The 22,501-nt window shown below is 43.0% G+C and overlaps 1 protein-coding gene across 1 annotated transcript; it reads left to right on the top strand.

The window, feature by feature from the left end:
* The first annotated feature begins 3,596 nt into the window (after positions 1-3,596).
* CD3E (CD3 epsilon subunit of T-cell receptor complex) lies at positions 3,597-21,347 on the top strand. Its single transcript, XM_069741307.1, has 6 exons — positions 3,597-3,862; positions 7,950-7,979; positions 12,228-12,392; positions 19,469-19,630; positions 20,101-20,144; positions 20,961-21,347. Exons 1-6 carry the CDS (start codon positions 3,814-3,816, stop codon positions 21,015-21,017), a joined length of 507 nt encoding a protein of 168 aa, XP_069597408.1. The 5' UTR covers positions 3,597-3,813; the 3' UTR covers positions 21,018-21,347.
* Positions 21,348-22,501: the final 1,154 nt, after the last annotated feature.

The raw sequence follows: 22,501 nt of genomic DNA, 5'->3' as shown, positions 1-22,501 counted from the left end.
GTGCTAATGTATTCCGGTCAGGCTTGTGTTTGTGAATTAATTTTTAAAATTTCCCTTATACTAATAGTATATGGATAACAGATGAGTAACGTTTGGGTTGGGGAAGTGCAAGGGGTTGTTGACCTGGTTCCAAAATTTCAAAAGAAAAAAAAAGTAGTAGGGGCATCGCTGGCACCATGATTTGGGGCAGTGCACATGTCTCAGATGAATCTCTGGGCAAGCTCTTCTTATACTGTATCAAGAGTCAATTTGATGCCGAGACATTTGTATCCTGTGGTTGAGCGGGAGCCATAGGCACTGTGCCCCAACACTTTCCATCCTGACAGCCTAAGGCTACTTTCACACTTGCATCGTTTGACTCCGTCGCAATGCGTCGTTTTGGGAAAAAGCGCATCCTGCAAATGTGCCCGCAGGATGCGTTTTTTTCCCCATAGACTTGTATTGCCAAACGTCGCGTCCGTCGTGCACTGGATGCATCGTGTTTTGGCGGACCGTCATCACAAAAAAACGTTCAAGGGAACTTTTTTTGTACGTCCTGACCTGCATTTCCTACCGCGCATGCGTGGCCGGAACTCCGCCCCCTCCTCCCTGGGACTTTAGAATGGGCAGCGGATGCGTTGAAAAACTGCATCCGCTGCCCACGTTGTGCCGAATTTTCACAACGTCCGTCGGTACGTCGTGCCGACGCATTGTAACGGCTACCAGACGACGCAAGTGTGAAAGAAGCCTAAGGCTCCTTTCACACTTCCGTCGGTACATGGCCGTCGCAAACCATCGGCCCGTGGTACCGATGGACGTTGTGTAAAATAGTGCACAACGTGGGCAGCGGATGCAGTTTTCAGATGCATCCGCTGCCCATTATGAGTTCCAGGGAGGAGGGGGAGGAGTTTCAGCCGCTCATGCGCGGTTGAAAATGGCGGATGCGTTGCACAAAAAAAGTTACATTAATTTTTTTTTGTGACGACGGTCCACCAATTACCAACGCATCCAGTGCACGACGTATGGAACGTGTGTCCATACGTCGCGATGCGTCGGTAATACAAGTCCATGTGCAAAAAACGCATCCTGCGGGCAACTTTGCAGGATGCGTATTTTGCACAGAACGACGCATTGCAACGTCTTTATAAACATGGAAGTGTGAAAGTAGCCTTAGAGATGTCAGCGTCCCCGCGCAGGCGGTGCAATGATGTCACTGCATTGTGCCACCTGTGCCAGGCCCACTTTGTGCACGGGGAGGAGAACAACACTCGGGCGCTCAGATTAAGAGAGTATAAACTTTACTTTCTTGCAATGAGTGGCATTATTAGTTTTACAGTCATAATTACATCTAATAGGACACCAAGTTGAAATCAAAAAGTTCTAAAGGAGGCATTATTTGTTTTAAAGATTAATTAGGGGACATTTTTTCATTTTCTCTTTTTTTTAGAAGGCATTAAAAACTTTTCAATGTTAACTTTTTTTTGTTTTGGGGTGGACATTATTACTTGGTGGTGTGGGCACTGGCAACCACAATTCCACGTCTCATCACACCCATTGTGAAATTAGTGCGGGAACTTATTTTTGCCATTTTTATGACTTCTGCCTTGGGCCGGTTTCACACTGCCTATGAGAGGCAGTTAATCCCAGTCGGTATTTACGGGAGTTGTCCAGGTCTTCTGATCCGAGTATGGTCCACGTGCCACGGACATGTTATACTGGGCCTAAAGACGTCTTCACACAGGGTATCTTTTATGTGCATTTTGGAGCGAATTCTGCTCCAAAACTCAAATAAAAACATCTTCAAATACTCTTTGAATAAGCTTCTTATTCATTTCAATAGGAAAACACAGCTAACATCCATGGCGCGGTGCTTTTTTTACAGCATTTTTTATTTAGAAAAACATTTTAGGCTATGTGCAGCCTACTAGTTCGTTGTCAGGTTCCTGTTCCTGACCCCGTTGTTCGATTCTGTACCAGTACCTGTCCAGTGATCACAAACCTAAACCCGTTCTGTCCGAACCTGAACCCGTACTGTCTGAAACAGCACCAGTATCCATACTGCCTGTGATCCTGATTCTGTCCTGCCTGACACTCCGAGTCTGTACTTGCCTCCCGGACCATTGAGGCCACCTGATGCAGTATCAGCCCTGGAGTGGTATCTGGCAGTTACCTTCAGCTCAAGCCTAACCTCACCATCAGAGGCTCTAGTGAAGAACCAGGTAGTCGCTTAGTTACACCCCTCCGGGGTAATCTCAACCCGTGGCACAGTGGGTCCTCGCCCACCAGCGTAACCAGGGAATATGTATATGGGATTTAATGTGACGCCACCTGTGGTGTTTGGCAACGGAGGGCTGAAGCTGCTGAAGGAGACCACTGGGGCTCATGGTGATGCAGCTGGGATGGTTCTGCTCCCAACAGGTGGAGCGGGGCCCCAGGGCTACCGATTCTGTTTATATCAGGCTTCGTGTACCTTGTAGTGCAGGACTCAGGATGCAAGAGATCACTGGAGGACACAAGGGCTGTAGTTTTCTTTTCCTTTACTTTATGGTTGATAGTACAGAGCGGGGCACTGGTAACAGATCGTGGCACTGGTAACAGATCGTGATGGAGAGCCGGGCAGCATGGAAGCAATTTTGGATACAACTGGCCAGGTCGGTACAGAGGCCTTCCTTCTGCGCTGTCCTCCCTTTTTTCTTGCTGCCTAACAGCAAACCCTCCTGCTGCTGTCTCTCTGTTTTTAAAAACAAACTGTTGCCCGCATGGCAGGCAGCTCGAGCCTATCACAGGTGCTGCTCCTTTGTGTCGGCTCCAGGTTCTGGTATGCTGCTGTGCCACTGGGTATTAGATCGGACCAGGAGACCTGCAGTCCCCTGCCCTCTGGATATAGCTGCCTGGACTTCAGTACCCACGCAAACACGGACTCTGGTATCAGGTCCCTAGCACTCAGCTCTGGGGCGAGTTTAATCACAGCTCCACTCCTCAGGTTCTGCTCTACTTCTCTCCTACTGACACCTGGTAAGGGAACCCCTCCTTGCTTCCAGGCATGACATTACTTCCTGTGAGGGAGGCAATGTCAATGTGGCAACCGGACTCCTGGGGTGCCACATACAGGTATCAGCTGATGATCACTTTTAATTGCTAACCAAAAGGATAATGATAAATCACAAGGATTTTAGCCTAGTGAAATCTCTTTATCAGTTCTAGGCTGTCGTCACATGTTGACTGCTTGCAAACAAAGACCGGGTGGACCTCCGGAGTGTGTGCATTGGATCTTCAGGGTGTTTGAATATGTGAGTAGTGTTTATTTTGTGTTTCCTTATTCGCTGTTGTTTTTTTCTTTCTTTTGCAGAAATTGGTTAACCTCTTTAAAGTAAATCAATCTCAATTGGGAGGCAGTAAATAAAAGAATGCTACGAAAATCTATGGCTTAGTAATTGGTGGTGAGTTTTTCGGAGGGCCTGCTTATGCAGCGTTTGTTGCTTTTTGATTCCGGAAAGACCTATTTTTAAAAAATGGCATCGGAAAATCTATGTGGTTGTAACTGTGGGTTTTAGTATTGCGCGTATATGAGAAGTGCAGGTGAAGTGTTCGTAATGCGAATTGTGTAGATAGGGGTGGTAGAGTGATCTAGAAGAGGGGAGGAGAAGCAATGCCCCTCCGAGAGACAGGAAGCCCAAAGACAAGGAGATTGACACATCAAAGAGATTCAGTTCAGCAAACAGAAAGTAGAGAAATGTGAAAAGAAGAAAATACGCAAGGAAAATAGAAAAATAGCTGGCCGTAAGGAATACTGGATCAATTCACATCACTGTTCGAAACAAAAAGTTGTATACGATGAGTCCGAGGGTCATACTTTCTTTGCTGTTGGTTGGACTTTGTGTTGGTGAGTAAACAGATGAGTCCTAAAACGTCATTCAAATATAGCAGAAAAAAATAAGAAATACAATATATTTAAAGAATAAAAAGTATATATCTCAATCACAGATGTGTGCCGTAAAGGCTGCAGTAAAAATGTAGTGGTACTTGCGACAGGCTGCATATTTGTTCAGCTTGATCTATGGGCAGGTTGTATCTCTTAATAATATGTTCTAACACATAACATTTGGTAATATATATATGTTTTTACCTTTCACAATTCTTGACTAGTTAAGACCTGTGTTGCCATTACTATTTTTTTTTCTTTGCCAGAAGCTGAAATTAACGTAAGAAGTTAAGAAACTTAAGAAAAAAAAAGTTTCCCTTTTTCTTTATTAAAATACAATGATATTTTTGTAAATAAAAAGATTAAAAAATATACAACCCGTAAATAAGTCCATTAATTTATAAGTACATTTCTTAGGCCAGTTTTATTACTTTATTGCACCTGATCCATATTATCCAGGAAACTAGCAATTTCCAGACCTCAATTTTGGTTTTGTCACAATTTGCTCGTTTTGATTTTAATGTCTCTTTTTTAATGTCTAATATACAAATTAAATAAATAACCTGCAAAATAAAAATGTTTTCTAACTATTAACTATTGGATTTTTAGTATGACTTAAATTTCTAATTAGCTGTTTAAAAAAACAAACAAAACAATATTATATACTTTTTTGTCTTATTGCTTCGTGAACTTGTTTGATCACTTGGAAAAACATAAAACAAAGTAAAAAAAAAAGAAGATTAGAGAAAGAAATATACAAGAAGAACATAATATAAAAGTACAAGAACCATGTTATATATGTGAACGGGTTCTTTGTCATTTTATATCATGTTCTTCTTGTATGTTTCTTTCTTTAATGTTCATTTTTTGTAACTTTGTTTTTTTTTTTCTTTTCTAAGCAATAAGACAAATTCGCAAAACAATAAGATGACAAAATTTACTGCGACAAAAAGAAAATTCATCTTCCTAAACTGCTGATAAACTTTTTTTATATAACTCTATAGGATATGTCTACGGTCAAATATTAAATACATATATGGAAGGATAAACTTATTTTAAACAGGTTTTTTGGGATGTTCCTTGTATGGTTAATAGCTACTAAGAATGGTCCATGGAAGGACACCTGGTGACAGGGTCATGGGTGCCCAACGTGTTCTCATGCACTTGAAGGACAAGAGTGGGAATTATTCCACAGAGGGGATATGATAGTGGAAATTAGGGAAAAAAGTTACTGTTGACTCACATTGAAATCACAGCTCGAAAAAAAAGTTGAGGCAAGTTGTTTTTCAGCCACAAGACTTGTCCAAGCTTCTTTGTTGCATGAGACATGTATAGACCTAACTTTAAAGGGAACCTGTCACCTGAATTTGGCGGGATCGGTTTTCGGTCATATGGGCGGAGTTTTCGGGTGTTTGATTCACCCTTTCCTTACCCGCTGGCTGCATGCTGGCCGCAATATTGGATTGAAGTTCATTCTCTGTCTTCCATAGTACACGCCTGCGCAAGGCAATGTTGCCTTGCGCACGCGCAGTGTGCTTTGCCCAACTGCGGGGAAAGCCAAAAAGCATTAGTGCGCATGCGCCAGCGCACTATGTCCCGGAAGTATTTAGCTGTGTTTCGGGACATAGTGCGCCGGCACATGCACACTAATGCTTTTCGGTTTTGCCCGCAGTTGGGCAAAGCATACTGCGTGTGCGCAAGGCAAGATTACCTTGCGCAGGAGTGTACTACGGAGGACAGAAAATGAACTTCAGTCCATTATTGCGGCCAGCATGCAGCCAGCGGGTAAGGAAAGGGTGAATCAAACACCAGAAAACTCCGCCCATATGACCGAAAACCGGTCCCGCCAAATTCAGGTGACAAGTTCCCTTTAAGTGCTTCTGTCCCTTTGTTTTAGAGATTGTTGGGGTCTCCGTACCCAGATCCCCCAAAAGACAAAATGTTTAACACAACTCTTTGACAAAAACTTAAAAACAATGGTCTCCACTAAGAATGTGCTATCATTTGTGTCCACAGCTCCTTTATATCTCCAAGGCCAAAAACTATGAATGCTTTCTAGTGCCTCGTTTTTTTGTTTTTTTTTACTCAATGGATCAAAGGAGGAAAACACTTTTCAGAGAAAGCTTAAAATACCATAAAGCTCATCGGCTACATCTTTGAGTGATTTTTCTATCTTCTAGATTTCCCAGTTTACCACAACTGCCAGTATGATCATAGTCAGGTTTCTTGGAATTACTTCCCCTTCTCTTCTGAGAAACCTGAAACTTCATGTAAGGGGTTGAGGAGTACGTAGAGGTGGGAATTCGCTCTATACTAATTTACTGACTTATTTTCACCCAAATATTTCATTAAGAAGCCTATGTTTGTATGTGTGACTTTATGACAATTTTATTAACCCTCTTGGTTTGGACAGGCACGTCTTGCTTCAATGTTTCTATATAGGAGAACGTGGTCAAATTTTGCATTGCTGAATCATTTTAGTCCAAAGGTATTATTAAAAGTGGTCTTTATTCAACGCGTTTTTGAGTTTCAAAGAACTCCTTCATCAGGATATACCACATAAGAATTACATTTTTCTGCAACTCCCATGAACTTTAAAGGAGATAGTCGCGCGGAAGAATCACCACTTCTTTATGAACTTCAGTGGACATTTGGTAATTTGGAAAACAGGGTTACTGGAAGCTGAAATCTTCATACACCTCTAGGGCATATATATGGGATGTTCATATATGGGAAACCCCATTAAAGAAGCTTTTGCTTTCACAATATATCAAATAAACAAACTACATCAAGATGTAGGTGTTCTTTTCTTAAGGCGCCCATGTACAAGAGATTTAGCCAACAGTCAGGCTAGGACTGGCCCACAGGCCAACAGGTAAATGACCTGGTAGGCCTCTTTGCCGGAGTTGTCACAATATTCTTGATTCACCATATATAAATAAAGTTGGCATCTTCTCATTCAACGAACTACGCAGTCTATTATTCTAGAGAAGAATAGGTATATTGGTATATTTGCGAATGAGGATAATCTAAAATTTGCATGTAGATGAACAGTGGGCTCCCAGTGTTAATGGTACTGGTGGGTCCTTCGCCCTCCAGTCCGACACTGTCAACAGCGATTTCTTCTGACTCCCCAATAGTAATGAGAGTATTCATGGTTTTTTTTTTTAAAGGAGAGAGGAAGAGATGACGGCTCCTCTTAAAACCAAAGGATTTAATTGTAAACTATTGAACATTCTAAAATCCCACTTAGACGAGCCGATAATAATAATCGACACGTAAACTTGTCCGTGATCACCGGATGAGCAAAAAAAAAAAAGCTTGATGGTCAGGAGTTCAGATTGTTTATGCCAGCATAAACTTCATATTTATCGGCAGCACATCATCCTTTGTAAGCAAAAATGTGCTGCCGAAAACATAATACCGTATGGGGATAGAGCGATCATATTAACCATTTGCACAAATGTCCGTCAGTCTGTGTAAAGAGGCTGATCGACTTCTGTATAATCGAACGGTGCTTAGATAGTGCCAAGGTCGATCCATCTAAAAATCCGTTAGAAGGACGATAATTGTCTTCTTCTCCCTATAAGAGACTGAAATGAGCCTCCTGATCCAATAAGTTTTCTCCAATCTGTGTCAAGGTAGAATTATAAATAATAAAAAAAAGGATAATAATAAGAAATAATAATCTGTCTATATATTGAAATTGAAAAAGTTTAAAATGTGATCCCAAAATGATCTTATTGAATGCGAACATTCCACCAGCAAAAATGGAACATAAATAGAAGTAATAATGGATAAACGTTACGGAAAAAGTTTGAAACATTTACACCAAAATATTTTGTCCAACTCTTTATTTTGCTTTTCCGTATATAACTTGGAAAATAATCTTTATTTTTTAGAAGACGTAGGGAATATTTCACAGCTGATCTGACAATTATCAGATATTGCATTACTTTTTGGATCATTTATTAAGATGTGGGCTCAGATGGGATAAGCGTTCACTCATATATTATTATGTGACAGAATGTGTTCATTTGTGTTTCAGATCACTTTTCGGCCGACGATACTATTGCAGGTAAGATGCTCATGATCCATCTACTATATAATCATCGTCGGTCCTTGTGTCAGCGGTATGTGCTGCCGTCTGTACGAGGACCTTATCATTTATTGTGGGCCTCCATACAGCATGCATCTGCCCTTGCAAGGAGCGCAGGAGGACTGATGGGTAGATTTGCCGTGTAAATTGTAATGGGAGTGCCATGAAGGGACGTGACTAGGTAAGTGCCTGACTCTTCACTAGAGCCCCTGATGGTGAGGTTAGACTTGGCTCTAGATGGACACCAGGTGCCACTCCAGGACAGACCATGGACGCACAGCAGCTGACCCCCAAGGGACTGGCAGCTGGAATGGCCCTGAGGGAAAGGACAGCTGATGCAGGCAGGCCCTGGCAGGTGCGTAGTGGTCCAGCTGATATACATACTGGCATGGCATGTGCAGGCAAGTCCGGCTGTTATACAGACTGGCACAGAAGGTGCAGGTAGATTTGGCTGTTATACAGACTGGCACAGAAGGTGCAGGTAGATCCGGCTGTTATACAGACTGATACGGTAGGTGCAGGCAGGTTCGGCTGTTATACAGACTGACAAGGCAAGTTCTAGCAAGGAGGTTAGGAACGGAAAAATACTGGTGGACAGGGACCTGAGAACTTGCAAGCGTGTTTGGGAACAGACTAACAACATTGCACAGGCACCTCCATGTAGGTGGAGGTGCCTTAAATAATAAGTGTTTCCCAGCTATTGGCTGGGGACACTTTAGGACGGCGCATGCGGCCCTTTTAAGAAGGAAGGAGAGCGCACCCTAAGCACAGTGCCTGCACCATGGGCAGCAGCTGACGAGGAAGGAAAAGGAAGTGCAGGACAGGGGCCGCAGTAGTGAGTGAGTTGGCGTCCCTGCCGGGTAGATGGGCAGCATGCTGGATGCCAGTGCTACATACAGTGGGGAAAAAAGTATTTAGTCAGCCACCAATTGTGGACAGGCGTCTTTTGTACTGATAAGTTCAAACAGGTGCCATTACTACAGGTAAAGAGTGGAGGACAGAGAGCCTCTTAAAGAAGAAGAAGTTAGGCCTCTTTCACACCTCCGTCTTTTAGCTCCCGTCGAAATCCGTCGATTTTTGAAAATACAGGATCCAGCAAATTTTTCTGCTGGATCCTGTTTTTTTCCCATAGACTTTTATTAGCGACGGATTGTGAGGGATGGCCATCCGTTTCATCCGTCGTGCACTGGATCCGTCGGAAAATCGCTGTCCGTCGGCGCGGAGAAAACATTCAGAGGAACGTTTTTTTCTGCGTGTCGGAAAATCGTTCAGTGACGGGTCCTGCGCTGTCCGTAGTTGGCTATAATGGAAGCCTATGGACGCAGGATCCGTCGCTGACTGTCAAAAGCAGGAATCCAGCAACGCGTTCCGTCTTTTGAAACTGAGCATGCCTAGAAGAATTTCCAGTCCGGGAAATTATCTCTCGCTCGCTCTCTCTTTTTACTATTGATGCTGACTATGCAGCATCAATAGTAACAAGATATAATGTTAAAAAAATAAATATATAAAAAAATCACAATATTCTTACCTTCCGGCATTCCGCCCAGCGTTACCGATGCATTGCGAAATGACCCGATGATGCCGTGGTCTCGCGAGACCGCACGTCATCAGAGGTCATTGCACGCAAGGCATTACTGGAAACGCTAGCTGCCGGGAGCATCGGTAACGCTGTGCGGGATGTCGGAAGGTGAGAATATTGTGATTTTTTCTTTAATTTTTTAAAATATTTTTAACCTGGGTTTTGTTGTGTATGTGTTTATGCAGTGGAAAACCGCTGCGAAGACGCATACACAACAGGTGCACATAGCCTAGACGGGTCCGTCAGAAAAACGGGCCCAGTGCACCTGTTTTTTACAATCTGCACAGGATCCGTCATTTCGACATTTTGACGGATCCTGTGCAGATTGTAAAAACGGAAGTGAAAGAAGCCTTACAGGTCTGTGAGAGCCAGAAATCTTGCATGTTTTTAGGTGACCAAATACTTATTTTCCACCATAATTTGCAAAAAAAATAGTGACAAATCAGACAAGGTGATTTTCTGGATTTGTTTTCTCATTTTGACTCTCATAGTTGTGGTCTCCCTATGATGCCAATTACAGGCCTCTCTCAGCTTTCTAAGTGGGAGAACTTGCACAATTGGTGGCTGACTAAATACTTTTTTTCCCTCACTGTAAATGTGGTTCACGTTTCTGCACCCAACGTTACTTGGCTGAACATGATCATTACATGTCCATGATGTTTTTTTTTTTTTAAAGAATGCATTTTAATATCTATTGATCTCTTGTAACTCCTAATGCCGGTCATTATAAAAAATCTCAAAATTCACCCCCTATGGTGCTTCTTTAATTATCTCTATTATACTTGTGCCCATGTCAAAGGGATTGTGCCACTGCTAAAAAAAACATCTTGGTGAAAGCTTTGCGTTGGTCAAGGCTGGCACTGGTAGAAATTGAAGGGTATCTACTGTACCTCATTACGCCACCAATTTAATATGAAGGTAAATCCAGTGACCGTACTTATTCTAGGGAAAAATATCTCCTGATTCAGTGCCGTGCTGAAGTACACAAACCTAAAGAGCCAGTGCACTCAAGCAGGTTGGAATAGTTACATAGCTACGTACTGTAGGCTGAAAAAAAGACCTGGGTCCATCAAGTTCAACCTTTCTCCACCAATTGCACATTTTGTTGCCAACCTTTTTGGGCTGACGTCTCAGAGCTCAAAGCTCCCTGTGCCTCCTTTTTCTCAATCAAGTCCTCTCTCCGTGGTGTGAATGCTCCCTGAATTTGGGTGCTTTTCTAGACCCACAAAACCTGCTTTTTGGAAGGTTTTGGGAAATTTAGGTAGTTTCCGGGAGATTTGCTAACCCATCTTAGAGTCCAGGAAGCATCTCCTTCTACCGGGGGCCATTTGCACAATTCAAGAGAATGGTTGCCCCATGGTTTCTGGAGTTTTCATGCCTTCACCCATGGATTCCTCTGAACAGAATCCAAATAGTGGTTGTCCAGCAAGACAAAATCATTTATCGATTGACTCGTAAGTAAAAAATATAGAAATTTACCTTTGTTCTAAGACGTGAACCCCAGCACTGTATGCTTAGAAGTCACGTAGGTCATGTTCTTTTATGGCTTCTCGACGACGCAGAGCAAAACTGCTCCCCTTTATTCCCATGTTGCTTCCCCCACCCCACTCACGTCAAGTAATCACTGACAGCAGCTGTTTTGGCCTCAGGTCTAAGCAGAATTATGGTACAGGGTGGGCCATTTATTTTAATACACCTGGGTGGGCCATTTATAAAGATGCAATCCAAAATGGCCGACTTCAAAATGGCCGCCATGGTCACCACCCATCTTGAAAAGTTTTCCCCCTCCCGTATACCAATGTGCCACAAACAGGAAGTTGATATCACCAACTATTCCCATTTTATTTAGGTTTTTCCATATACATGGCCCACGCTGTAGATACCGATGGAAATGGAAGTACCTGCATTACCCGGAGCGGGCGTTGTTGGGATGGAAGGAACAATTTGTGCTGCAAAATTTGCCAGGACTTAACGTTTACAGGGATGTGCCAGATATAGGTTTTAAACACTTTGGGGGGAAATTTTATGCTCCGGTGTATCCCATGATCTATTAAAATGTGTCACATTTTTTAACAGGTTCATGCCTCTTGAATTTGGCGCATCTTTGCCGGCTTCTGAGCTAGAAAATGACATTTACACGAGCTTTGATTTGTGGTATCATTTACTCAGTGTTTTGTGAAAAACAGTAAAAATGCCCCTTCCCCCCAATTTTTTATTTTTTTTGGCGTTTACCAAAATTTGCAACTTTTTTTTACGCCAAGAAAACTGGAGGCCAGACCCTGACAAATTCCCACCTTTGTGTGACAGGTTTTAAAAGCGTCTAGGAAAAAAAAAAGGAATCATAAAATATTACGGATTTATTAATGGCTTGTGTCGATATTTTGTCAGAAAATATTTATGTAACGCAAGCCAACCAAGCCGCAGCATAAGGAAGAAAAACTTACCTAGCAAATATTACAAATCCATTGCCAATCGTGCAGACCTGGGATACAATGAGCCGAGGCTAATTAATGAAGCTCCTCTGTATAAATTATTGTAACATGTTAATCAGATTATAGAAGTTTGCAGCATATCACTATGGTAATTACTCCGGGAGCAGGAATTCAGTTCTGTTTGTAAATTTAACACTTTTCTGTGTGTTACGTCAGATCACAATTTCCAGGTGGATATCACAGGACTTACAGTGACAATTACCTGTCCCAGTGGTCAACATTTCAAAGATAATCAACACCAGAAAATCCTGGAAAATTATTCTTCAGATAAAAATGGGATATACAAGTGCAGCAATGACTTCCTCTATCTACATGCATACGGTAAGCACGAAAAGATGCACAAAGATTTACCACATAGTATTATAGTAAAGATTGCGATTTGTATATTCAGGTAATCCATATACTGTAAATATACATATATCTATACAGACATTAGATAACACAGAATCCATCATCCACAATAGGTGATGTCACAGCTCACCTCCTCCTCCTCTATAATGACTGATAACACCTCTATATACAGCAGATAACACAGGATACACCATTCACAATAGGTGATGTCACAGCTCACCTCCTCCTCCTGTATAATGACTGATAACACCTCTATATACAGTAGATAACACAGGATCCACCATTCACAATAGGTGATGTCACAGCTCACCTCCTCCTCATGTACAATGACTGATAACACCTCTATATACAGTAGATAACACAGGATTCACCATTCACAATAGGTGATGTCACAGTTCACCTCCTCCTCATGTACAATGACTGATAACACCTCTATATACTTTAGATAACACAGGACCCACCATTCACAATAGATGTCACAGCTCACCTCCTCCTCCTGTACAATGGCTGATAACACCTCTATACACAGTAGATAACACAGGATCCACCAGTCACAATAGGTGATGTCACAGCTCACCTCCTCCTCCTGTACAATGACTGATAACACCTCTATACACAGTAGATAACACAGGATCCACCATTCACAATAGGTGATGTCACAGCTCACCTCCTCCTCATGTACAATGACTGATAACACCTCTATATACTTTAGATAACACAGGATCCACCATTCACAATAGATGTCACAGCTCACCTCCTCCTCCTGTACAATGGCTGATAACACCTCTATATACAGTAGATAACACGGGATCTGTTATGACCTGGTGGTCAGGACAATAATGGACCTGGTGGTTAAGAGCACACGGAATGACCTGATATTTATTGATAATAAAGGACGAGCTCTGGGACATGGGAACTCTGCTGACCGCAATCCCTAATCCTATCAAACACACTAGAAATAGCCGTGGATTGCGCCTAATGCTCCCTATGCAACTCGGCACAGCCTAAGAAACTAGCTAGCCCTGAAGAGAGAAAAATAAAGCCTACCTTGCCTCAGAGAAATTCCCCAAAGGAAAAGGCAGCCCCCCACATATAATGACTGTGAGTAAGATGAAAATACAAACACAGAGATGAAATAGATTTAGCAAAGTGAGGCCCGACTTACTGAACAGACCGAGGATAGGAAAGGTTACTTTGCGATCAGCACAAAACCTACAAAAAAACCACGCAGAGGGCGCAAAAAGACCCTCCGCACCGACTCACGGTGCGGAGGCGCTCCCTCTGCGTCCCAGAGCTTCCAGCAAGCAAGACAACAATAAAAATTGCAAGCTGGACAGAAAAATAGCAAACCAAAGAAATACAAGCTGGAACTTAGCTTCTGTTGGGAAGACAGGTCACAAGAACGATCCAGGAGTGAACTAAACCAATACTGGAACATTGACAGGTGGCATGGAGAAAAGATCTAAGTGGAGTTAAATAGAGCAGCAGCTAACGAATTAACCTCGTCACCTGTGGAAGGAAACTCAGAAACACTCACCAGAGGAAGTCCATGGACAGAACCAGCCGAAGTACCATTCATGACCACAGGAGGGAGCCCGACAACAGAATTCACAACAGTACCCCCCCCTTGAGGAGGGGTCACCGAACCCTCACCAGAGCCCCCAGGCCGACCAGGATGAGCCAAATGAAAGGCACGAACCAGATCGGCAGCATGAACATCAGAGGCAAAAACCCAGGAATTATCTTCCTGACCATAACCCTTCCACTTGACCAGGTACTGGAATTTCCGTCTCGAAACACGAGAATCCAAAATCTTCTCCACCACATACTCCAACTCCCCCTCAACCAACACCGGGGCAGGAGGATCAACGGATGGAACCACAGGCGCCACGTATCTCCGCAATAACGACCTATGGAACACATTATGGATGGCAAAAGAAGCAGGAAGGGCAAAACGAAATGACACAGGATTGATAACCTCAGAAATCTTATACGGACCAATGAAACGAGGCTTAAACTTAGGAGAGGAAACCTTCATAGGAACATAACGAGACGACAACCAAACCAAATCCCCAACACGAAGTCGGGGACCCACACAGCGCCGGCGGTTAGCGAAACGTTGAGCATTCTCCTGGGACAATGTCAAATTGTCCACCACATGAGTCCAAATCTGCTGCAACCTATCCACCACAGTATCTACACCAGGACAGTCCAAAGACTCAACCTGCCCTGAAGAGAAACGAGGATGGAAACCAGAATTGCAGAAAAACGGTGAAACCAAAGTAGCCGAGCTGGCCCGATTATTAAGGGCGAACTCAGCCAAAGGCAAAAAGGACACCCAATTATCCTGATCAGCAGAAACAAAGCATCTCAGATATGTTTCCAAAGTTTGATTAGTTCGTTCGGTTTGACCATTTGTCTGAGGATGGAAAGCCGAGGAAAAAGACAAATCAATGCCCATCCTAGCACAAAAGGATCGCCAAAACCTCGAAACAAACTGGGAACCTCTGTCAGAAACGATGTTCTCCGGGATACCATGTAAACGAACCACATGCTGGAAAAATAATGGCACCAAATCAGAGGAGGAAGGCAATTTAGACAAAGGTACCAAATGGACCATCTTAGAAAAGCAATCACAAACCACCCAAATGACCGACATCTTTTGAGAGACAAGGAGATCCGAAATAAAATCCATAGAAATATGCGTCCAGGGCCTCTTCGGGACCGGCAAGGGCAAAAGCAACCCACTGGCACGAGAACAGCAGGGCTTAGCCCGAGCACAAGTCCCACAGGACTGCACAAAAGAACGCACATCCCGTGACAAAGACGGCCACCAGAAGGATCTAGCCACCAAATCTCTGGTACCAAAGATTCCAGGATGCCCAGCCAACACTGAACTATGAATCTCAGAGATAACTCTGCTAGTCCATCTATCAGGGACAAACAGTTTCTCCGCTGGGCAACGGTCAGGTCTATCAGCCTGAAATTTTTGCAGCACCCGCCGCAAATCAGGGGAGATGGCAGACAAAATTACCCCCTCTTTGAGAATACCCGCCGGCTCAGGAACACCCGGAGAGTCAGGCACAAAACTCCTTGATAGGGCATCAGCCTTCACATTCTTAGAGCCCGGAAGGTACGAAACCACAAAATCAAAACGGGAGAAAAATAACGACCATCGAGCCTGTCTCGGATTCAACCGTTTGGCAGACTCAAGATAAGTCAAATTCTTGTGATCTGTCAAGACCACCACGCGATGCTTGGCTCCTTCCAGCCAATGACGCCACTCCTCGAATGCCCACTTCATGGCCAACAACTCACGATTACCAACATCATAGTTACGCTCAGCAGGCGAAAACTTTCTAGAAAAGAAAGCACATGGTTTCATCACCGAGCCATCAGAACTTCTTTGCGACAAAACAGCCCCTGCTCCAATCTCAGAAGCATCAACCTCAACCTGAAACGTGAGCGAAACATCTGGCTGGCACAACACAGGGGCAGAAGGAAAACGACGCTTCAATTCCTGAAAAGCCTCTACAGCTGCAGAAGACCAATTGACCACATCAACACCCTTCTTGGTCAAATCAGTCAATGGTTTAGCAACAGTAGAAAAATTAGCGATGAAGCGCCGATAAAAATTAGCAAAGCCCAGGAACTTCTGCAGGCTCTTCACAGATGTCGGCTGAGTCCAATCATAAATGGCCTGGACTTTAACAGGGTCCATCTCGATAGTAGAAGGGGAAAAAATGAACCCCAAAAATGAAACCTTCTGAACTCCAAAGAGACACTTTGACCCCTTCACAAACAAGGAATTCGCACGAAGGACCTGGAACACCATTCTGACCTGCTTCACATGAGACTCCCAATCATCCGAAAAGACCAAAATATCATCCAAATACACAATCAGGAATTTATCCAGGTACTCTCGGAAGATGTCATGCATAAAGGACTGAAATACTGATGGAGCATTGGAAAGCCCGAATGGCATAACCAGGTACTCAAAATGGCCCTCGGGCGTATTAAATGCTGTTTTCCATTCATCGCCTTGTTTAATACGCACAAGATTATACGCCCCTCGAAGATCTATCTTGGTGAACCAACTAGCCCCTTTAATACGAGCAAACAAATCAGATAGCAACAGCAAAGGATACTAAAATTTGACTGTAATTTTATTAAGAAGGTGGTAATCAATACAAGGTCTCAAAGAACCATCCTTCTTGGCCACAAAAAAGAACCCTGCTCCTAACGGTGATGACGACGGGCGAATATGGCCTTTCTCCAAGGACTCCTTTATATAACTCCACATAGTGGCATGTTCTGGCACAGATAAATTGAACAATCGGCCCTTAGGAAACTTACTACCAGGAATCAAATTAATTGCACAATCGCAATCCCTATGAGGAGGTAGGGCACTGGCTTTGGGCTCATCAAATACATCCCGATAATCCGACAAAAACTCTGGAACTTCAGAAGGGGTGGATGACGAAATAGACAAAAATGGAACATCACCATGTACCCCCTGGCAACCCCAGCTGGACACAGACATAGATTTCCAGTCCAATACTGGATTATGAACCTGTAGCCATGGCAACCCCAAAACGACCACATCATGCAGATTATGTAACACCAGAAAGCGGATATCCTCCTGATGTGCAGGAGCCATGCACATGGTCAATTGGGTCTAGTACTGAGGCTTATTCTTGGCCAAAGGCGTAGCATCAATTCCCCTCAATGGAATAGGATACTGCAAGGGCTCCAAGAAAAAACCACAGCGCCTAGCATACTCCAAGTCCATCAAATTCAGGGCAGCGCCTGAATCCACAAATGCCATAACAGAATAGGATGACAAAGAGCAAATCAGAGTAACGGACAATAGAAATTTAGACTGTGCCATACCAATGGTGGCAGACCTAGCGAACCGCTTAGTGCGCTTAGGACAAACGGAGATAGCATGAGTGGAATCACCACAGTAAAAACATAGCCCATTCCGAAGTCTGTGTTCTTGCCGTTCAGCTCTGGTCAAAGTCCTATCACATTGCATAGGCTCAGGCCCATGCTCAGATAGTACCGCCAAATGGTGCACAGCTTTACGCTCACGCAAGCGTCGATCTGAATGGCCAAGGACATAGACTCATTCAAACCAGCAGGCATGGGAAACCCCACCATGACATCCTTAAGGGCTTCAGAGAGACCCTTTCTGAAGATTGCTGCCAGGGCACATTCATTCCACTGAGTGAGCACAGACCACTTTCTAAACTTCTGACAATATATCTCCGCTTCATCCTGACCCTGACACAGAGCCAGCAAGATTTTCTCTGCCTGATCCACTGAATTAGGTTCGTCATAAAGCAATCCAAGCGCCAGGAAAAACGCATCAACATCATGCAATGCCGGATCTCCTGGCGCAAGGGAAAATGCCCAGTCTTGAGGGTCACCACGTAACAAAGAAATAATGATCTTTACTTGTTGAACAGGGTCACCTGAGGAGCGAGGTTTCAAGGCAAGAAATAATTTACAATTATTTTTGAAATTCAAGAACTTAGATCTATCACCAAAAAACAAATCAAGAATTGGAATCCTAGGCTCAGACATTGGATTCTGAACCACAAAATCTTGAATGTTCTTGTAGTGAGATTATCCATCCAAGAGGACAGACCTTGAATGTCCATGTTTACACCAGTGTCCTGAACCACCCAGAGGTAAAGGGGAAAAAGGAGACAAAACACACTGCAAAGAAAAAAAAATGGTCTCAGAACTTCTCTTATCCCTCTATTGAGATGCATTAGTACTTTGGCCACCTGTACTGTTATGACCTGGTGGTCAGGACAATAATGGACCTGGTGGTTAAGAGCACACGGAATGACCTGATAGTTACTGATAATAAAGGACGAGCTCTGGGACGTGGGAACTCTGCTGACCGCAATCCCTAATCCTATCAAACACACTAGAAATAGCCGTGGATTGCGCCTAACGTTCCCTATGCAACTCGGCACAGCCTAAGAAACTAGCTAGCCCTAAAGATAGAAAAATAAAGCCTACCTTGCCTCAGAGAAATTCCCAAAAGGAAAAGGCAGCCCCCAACATATAATGACTGTGAGTAAGATGAAAATACAAACACAGAGATGAAATAGATTTAGCAAAGTGAGGCCCGACTTACTGAACAGACTGAGGATAGGAAAGGTTACTTTGCGATCAGCACAAAACCTACAAAAAGACCCTCTGCACCGACTCACGGTGCGGAGGCGCTCCCTCTGCGTCCCAGAGCTTCCAGCAAGCAAGACAACAATAAAAATTGCAAGCTGGACAGAAAAATAGCAAACCAAAGAAATACAAGCTGGAACTTAGCTTCTGTTGGGAAGACAGGTCACAAGAACGATCCAGGAGTGAACTAAACCAATACTGGAACATTGACAGGTGGCATGGAGCAAAGATCTAAGTGGAGTTAAATAGAGCAGCAGCTAACGAATTAACCTAGTCACCTGTGGAAGGAAACTCAGAAACACCCACCAGAGGAAGTCCATGGACAGAACCAGCTGAAGTACCATTCATGACCACAGGAGGGAGCCCGACAACAGAATTCACAACAGGGATCCACCATTCACAATAGGTGATATCACAGCTCACCTCCTCCTCCTCCTGTATAATGACATATAACTCCTTTATATACAGTAGATAACACAGGATCCAGCATTCACAATAGGTGATGTCACAGCTCACCTCCTCCTCCTCCTGTATAATGACAGATAACTCCTCTATATACAGTAGATAACACAGGATCCAACCACCATCCACAATAGGTGATCTCACAGCTCACCTCCTCCCAGGCGCAATGTGGCAAACCACCTTAGGGAGGAAGGCTTCACCCACAGGAAACTATACATATAGATCTAAGATATCAGTAATGTATAAATATTGAGATATAACATGTTTACAAAACCTCAAACATTTTTTTAATCATGTAACAATGGGCCGGAGTATTGCCCTCGTTTTTCATTGCACAGTGTGATGTTCATGTAGCCCGTCTGATGTCATGTCCTCCTTTGTTGCAGTATGTGAGACCTGCACGGAGGTCTCCTTTCTCATGGTGGCCTCTGTTGTGATCGCTGATTGCCTGATCACCATTGGAGTTTGTGTCTTTGTGTATATGTTCTGCAAGAAAAAACCTGGTCAGATCAGAGAAAATGGATTTGCAAAAGGAGCTCGCAAAAAAGGTACCCATCCTATAAGGCACAAAAGTAAATCTCTTTGGATTTAAATAAGACCTTTCAGTTGCCCTAAACAAGTATTTTTTTTACCTGGTGTAAATGCCGCTGTTTTCCTGAATCCGGCACCGTTTTCCTTTTGTTCCTGCGCCTCTCCATTCCTGAGATATGGGCCCTTTTTTCCCTATAGTTTTTTTTTTAGACAACTGGGCGAGATCCTTAAGAAGATGCCCACAAAAAAAGAGTTGAGGACCACGCCCACTTGATTAAATAGACTAAATTTACAAATGGGAAAGAAGGGGCCATATCTCAGGAATGGAGAGTGACAGGAACATAAGAAAAACATCGCCAGATTCAGGAGAACAGCGGCATTTACACCGGGTAATAAATAAATCATGTTTTTGGCAAATGATGGGTCCTCTTTAATTTCTACATACAGAGTGTAAACACTATGATTTTTAAAATTTTTGCTCATACAGGCAACAAAGAACGTCCTCCCCCTGTTCCCAATCCCGATTACGAGGTAAATATAGAAGAACACAATGCGCACATTTGGAATGGAAATGACTGCGGCGGATCTTATTTAATATTCCAATATCTAAAATGCAGAGATTGTTTGATTCCTGTTTCCTCTGATTTCCCCAGAATCTCACCGACACCCATTCTCTTTGACACACTGTCTCCCTGTAATCTACCAGCACACTTCTTAGTGACTCGTTACCCATGGTTATTCCACTCAAGGCCATTTTTAGACAAAATTATGAGTTGGAACCATTGGACGTCAATATGAGCTCACTGATAGATCCTCAGTTAACTCATTTTGCAACCAACGGGTTACAGAATGCAAATGGTGCAAAATTTAGCCAAAAATACACACAATTAAGTAAGAAAAAATAAAATTGGCACGAAAGGTGACAAAGTGGATAATATTTTACATCAAATATTACCCTTTTATAGACTCCCCTCTGCCCTTTCATACCAACACCAGCCCCGTCTTGTACTGATTCAGGGCACAGCCTACTACAAGCTGGCCACCAAGAAGCTCAGACAGGGTATTGTGGCTTCTCCATGTACATCTAGGCCTCCAGATTGACACCTGCAGAAAAAAAAAACAGAGGACGCACCACATAACACATAACCGCAAAAGTAAGAATAAACTTTCTTAAAGGGACATACACACAATTTTTCATGAAGGGTAGAATTTGAGACAAAAGCACTTTGGACTTGTTAGCTTCGGACTCATCCAACATTTTTCACCCTTCCAGAAGGACTAGAATGGCTGTACTGTTTGTTTCGAGTTAATAAACGCTTTTTTTTTTTTTATCTTTTATTGTTGCAGCCAATCCAGAAAAAAAGGCAAGAATTATACGATGGATTAAATCAAAACTCAAAATGATTTCGCCAGCCCTCTGGTGCTTCAGCATCCCTTATTTTTTCATGTCTTATTTGTGTGAATTAGATTTTTGGACATCCCTTTTTTTCCATATTGAAACCCATTACTTTAGAAAAGTTTATTTGTTAAAACAAAACTCTGGGAAAATTGCACATACAAATATAACTTTATATGGAAAACTCATGTATGTTTAATAACTGTTCAAGGAAAATGGTGTGAAGCGCTGTTATATAAAACAGCTGGAAAACGGAGGAGAAAAATGAAACCTGTTGTAATGGAAAATCAAAATAAATGAACTGAAAATTGAAGTTTAAAAATTCTTCAAATTTGTTATTTTGTGTTTGTGTATTTTATTTTTTTTACACGACTTACAAAGTCTTAGGAAAACTTGTCTCCCCGATTCTGGATTCTACCCAGTTTTTCTAATTTTCAGCTTTAGGGGCTGTCAGGACAACTCAGTTTGTATGTGATGAATGTGCATAAGTGCAATGCTACTCTGGAGAATTACTTATTGGTTAAACTAGATGGCAGCCCGATTCTAAAGAATCGGGAGTCTAGAATCCATATATACTTTATTTATTCAAATGTAAGAATAATACAATTAATAAATAATAGTAAGAAAGAACAAAAATAATAGGCAGTATATGGAGAAAACACCAAACAAAAGTTCAAAATTGGTGTGAAAATGTCACTGAACCACTTCACAACTAAATATATCTAGTTTTGGTAAATGGTATTATCATTTTTTTGACGAAATTCGGCAGGAGCTTGAAGAGCAACGTCACTGGGCCCGCCTCCACGCAGTAGAAACTTGCTGTGAGGTAAAAATTCAAAAATCACACCAAAATGGCGGGCGGAGTGTGTCACAGTACGGCACGTTTCTGATTGGTCGCTCGCAGCAGGCGGCAACCAATCAGACACTGGACACTGTTGACGTCACTTATCTCCGGACATTAGCTCCGGACATTAGCTCCGGACATTAGCTCCGGACAAAGCCACGGAAGTTGGCACAAATTGCAGGAAGTAGTATTCTAGGCAATTATATATTAGATAAGGTTATGTTAGAATGTCCCACCCCTCTTATATTGTCTTTGGCTATCCTCCTGACGTCATCCCTGCTCGCTAGTTTTGTCTGCGGTACTGTCCTCCTGTGTCTGACCCCTGCGATCCTCCTGGTTCTGTGCCTGTGGGTTTGCCCTCGGCTATCCTCCTAAGCTAGTTCCTGTCTGATCCCATTCCTGTTTTGACATTGGCTATCCTCCTAACATCAGCAACACCTGCTGGTTTTGTTTTTTTGTATTGTCTTTCCTGTTCTGACACTGGTTATTGTCCTGAAAATGTACCTGCATGCTGGCTTTGTCTGGTACCATCCTGACTCTGTTCACCCCCCCCCCCCCGCTTTCCTCCTGACCTCATTCCTCTCTGATGGTTTTTGTCTTTGTTCTGTACCTCTTAATTTGACACCGGCTATCCCTCTGACCTTGTTT

The sequence above is a fragment of the Ranitomeya imitator genome, chromosome 10 (genome assembly GCF_032444005.1).
Source record: "Ranitomeya imitator isolate aRanImi1 chromosome 10, aRanImi1.pri, whole genome shotgun sequence".
Taxonomy (NCBI): Eukaryota; Metazoa; Chordata; class Amphibia; order Anura; family Dendrobatidae; genus Ranitomeya; species Ranitomeya imitator.
Note: the sequence above shows the minus strand (reverse complement) of the source record. Positions and strands in the feature narration are given on the sequence as shown.

Coding starts and splice junctions, on each gene's coding strand:
- CD3E (XM_069741307.1), top strand. CDS start 3,814: ATGAGTCCGAGGGTCATACTTTCTTTGCTGTTGGTTGGACTTTGTGTT. Junction 12,393..19,468: donor CCTCTATCTACATGCATACG/GTAAGCACGAAA, acceptor CCTTTGTTGCAG/TATGTGAGACCTGCACGGAG. Junction 19,631..20,100: donor AAAAGGAGCTCGCAAAAAAG/GTACCCATCCTA, acceptor TTGCTCATACAG/GCAACAAAGAACGTCCTCCC.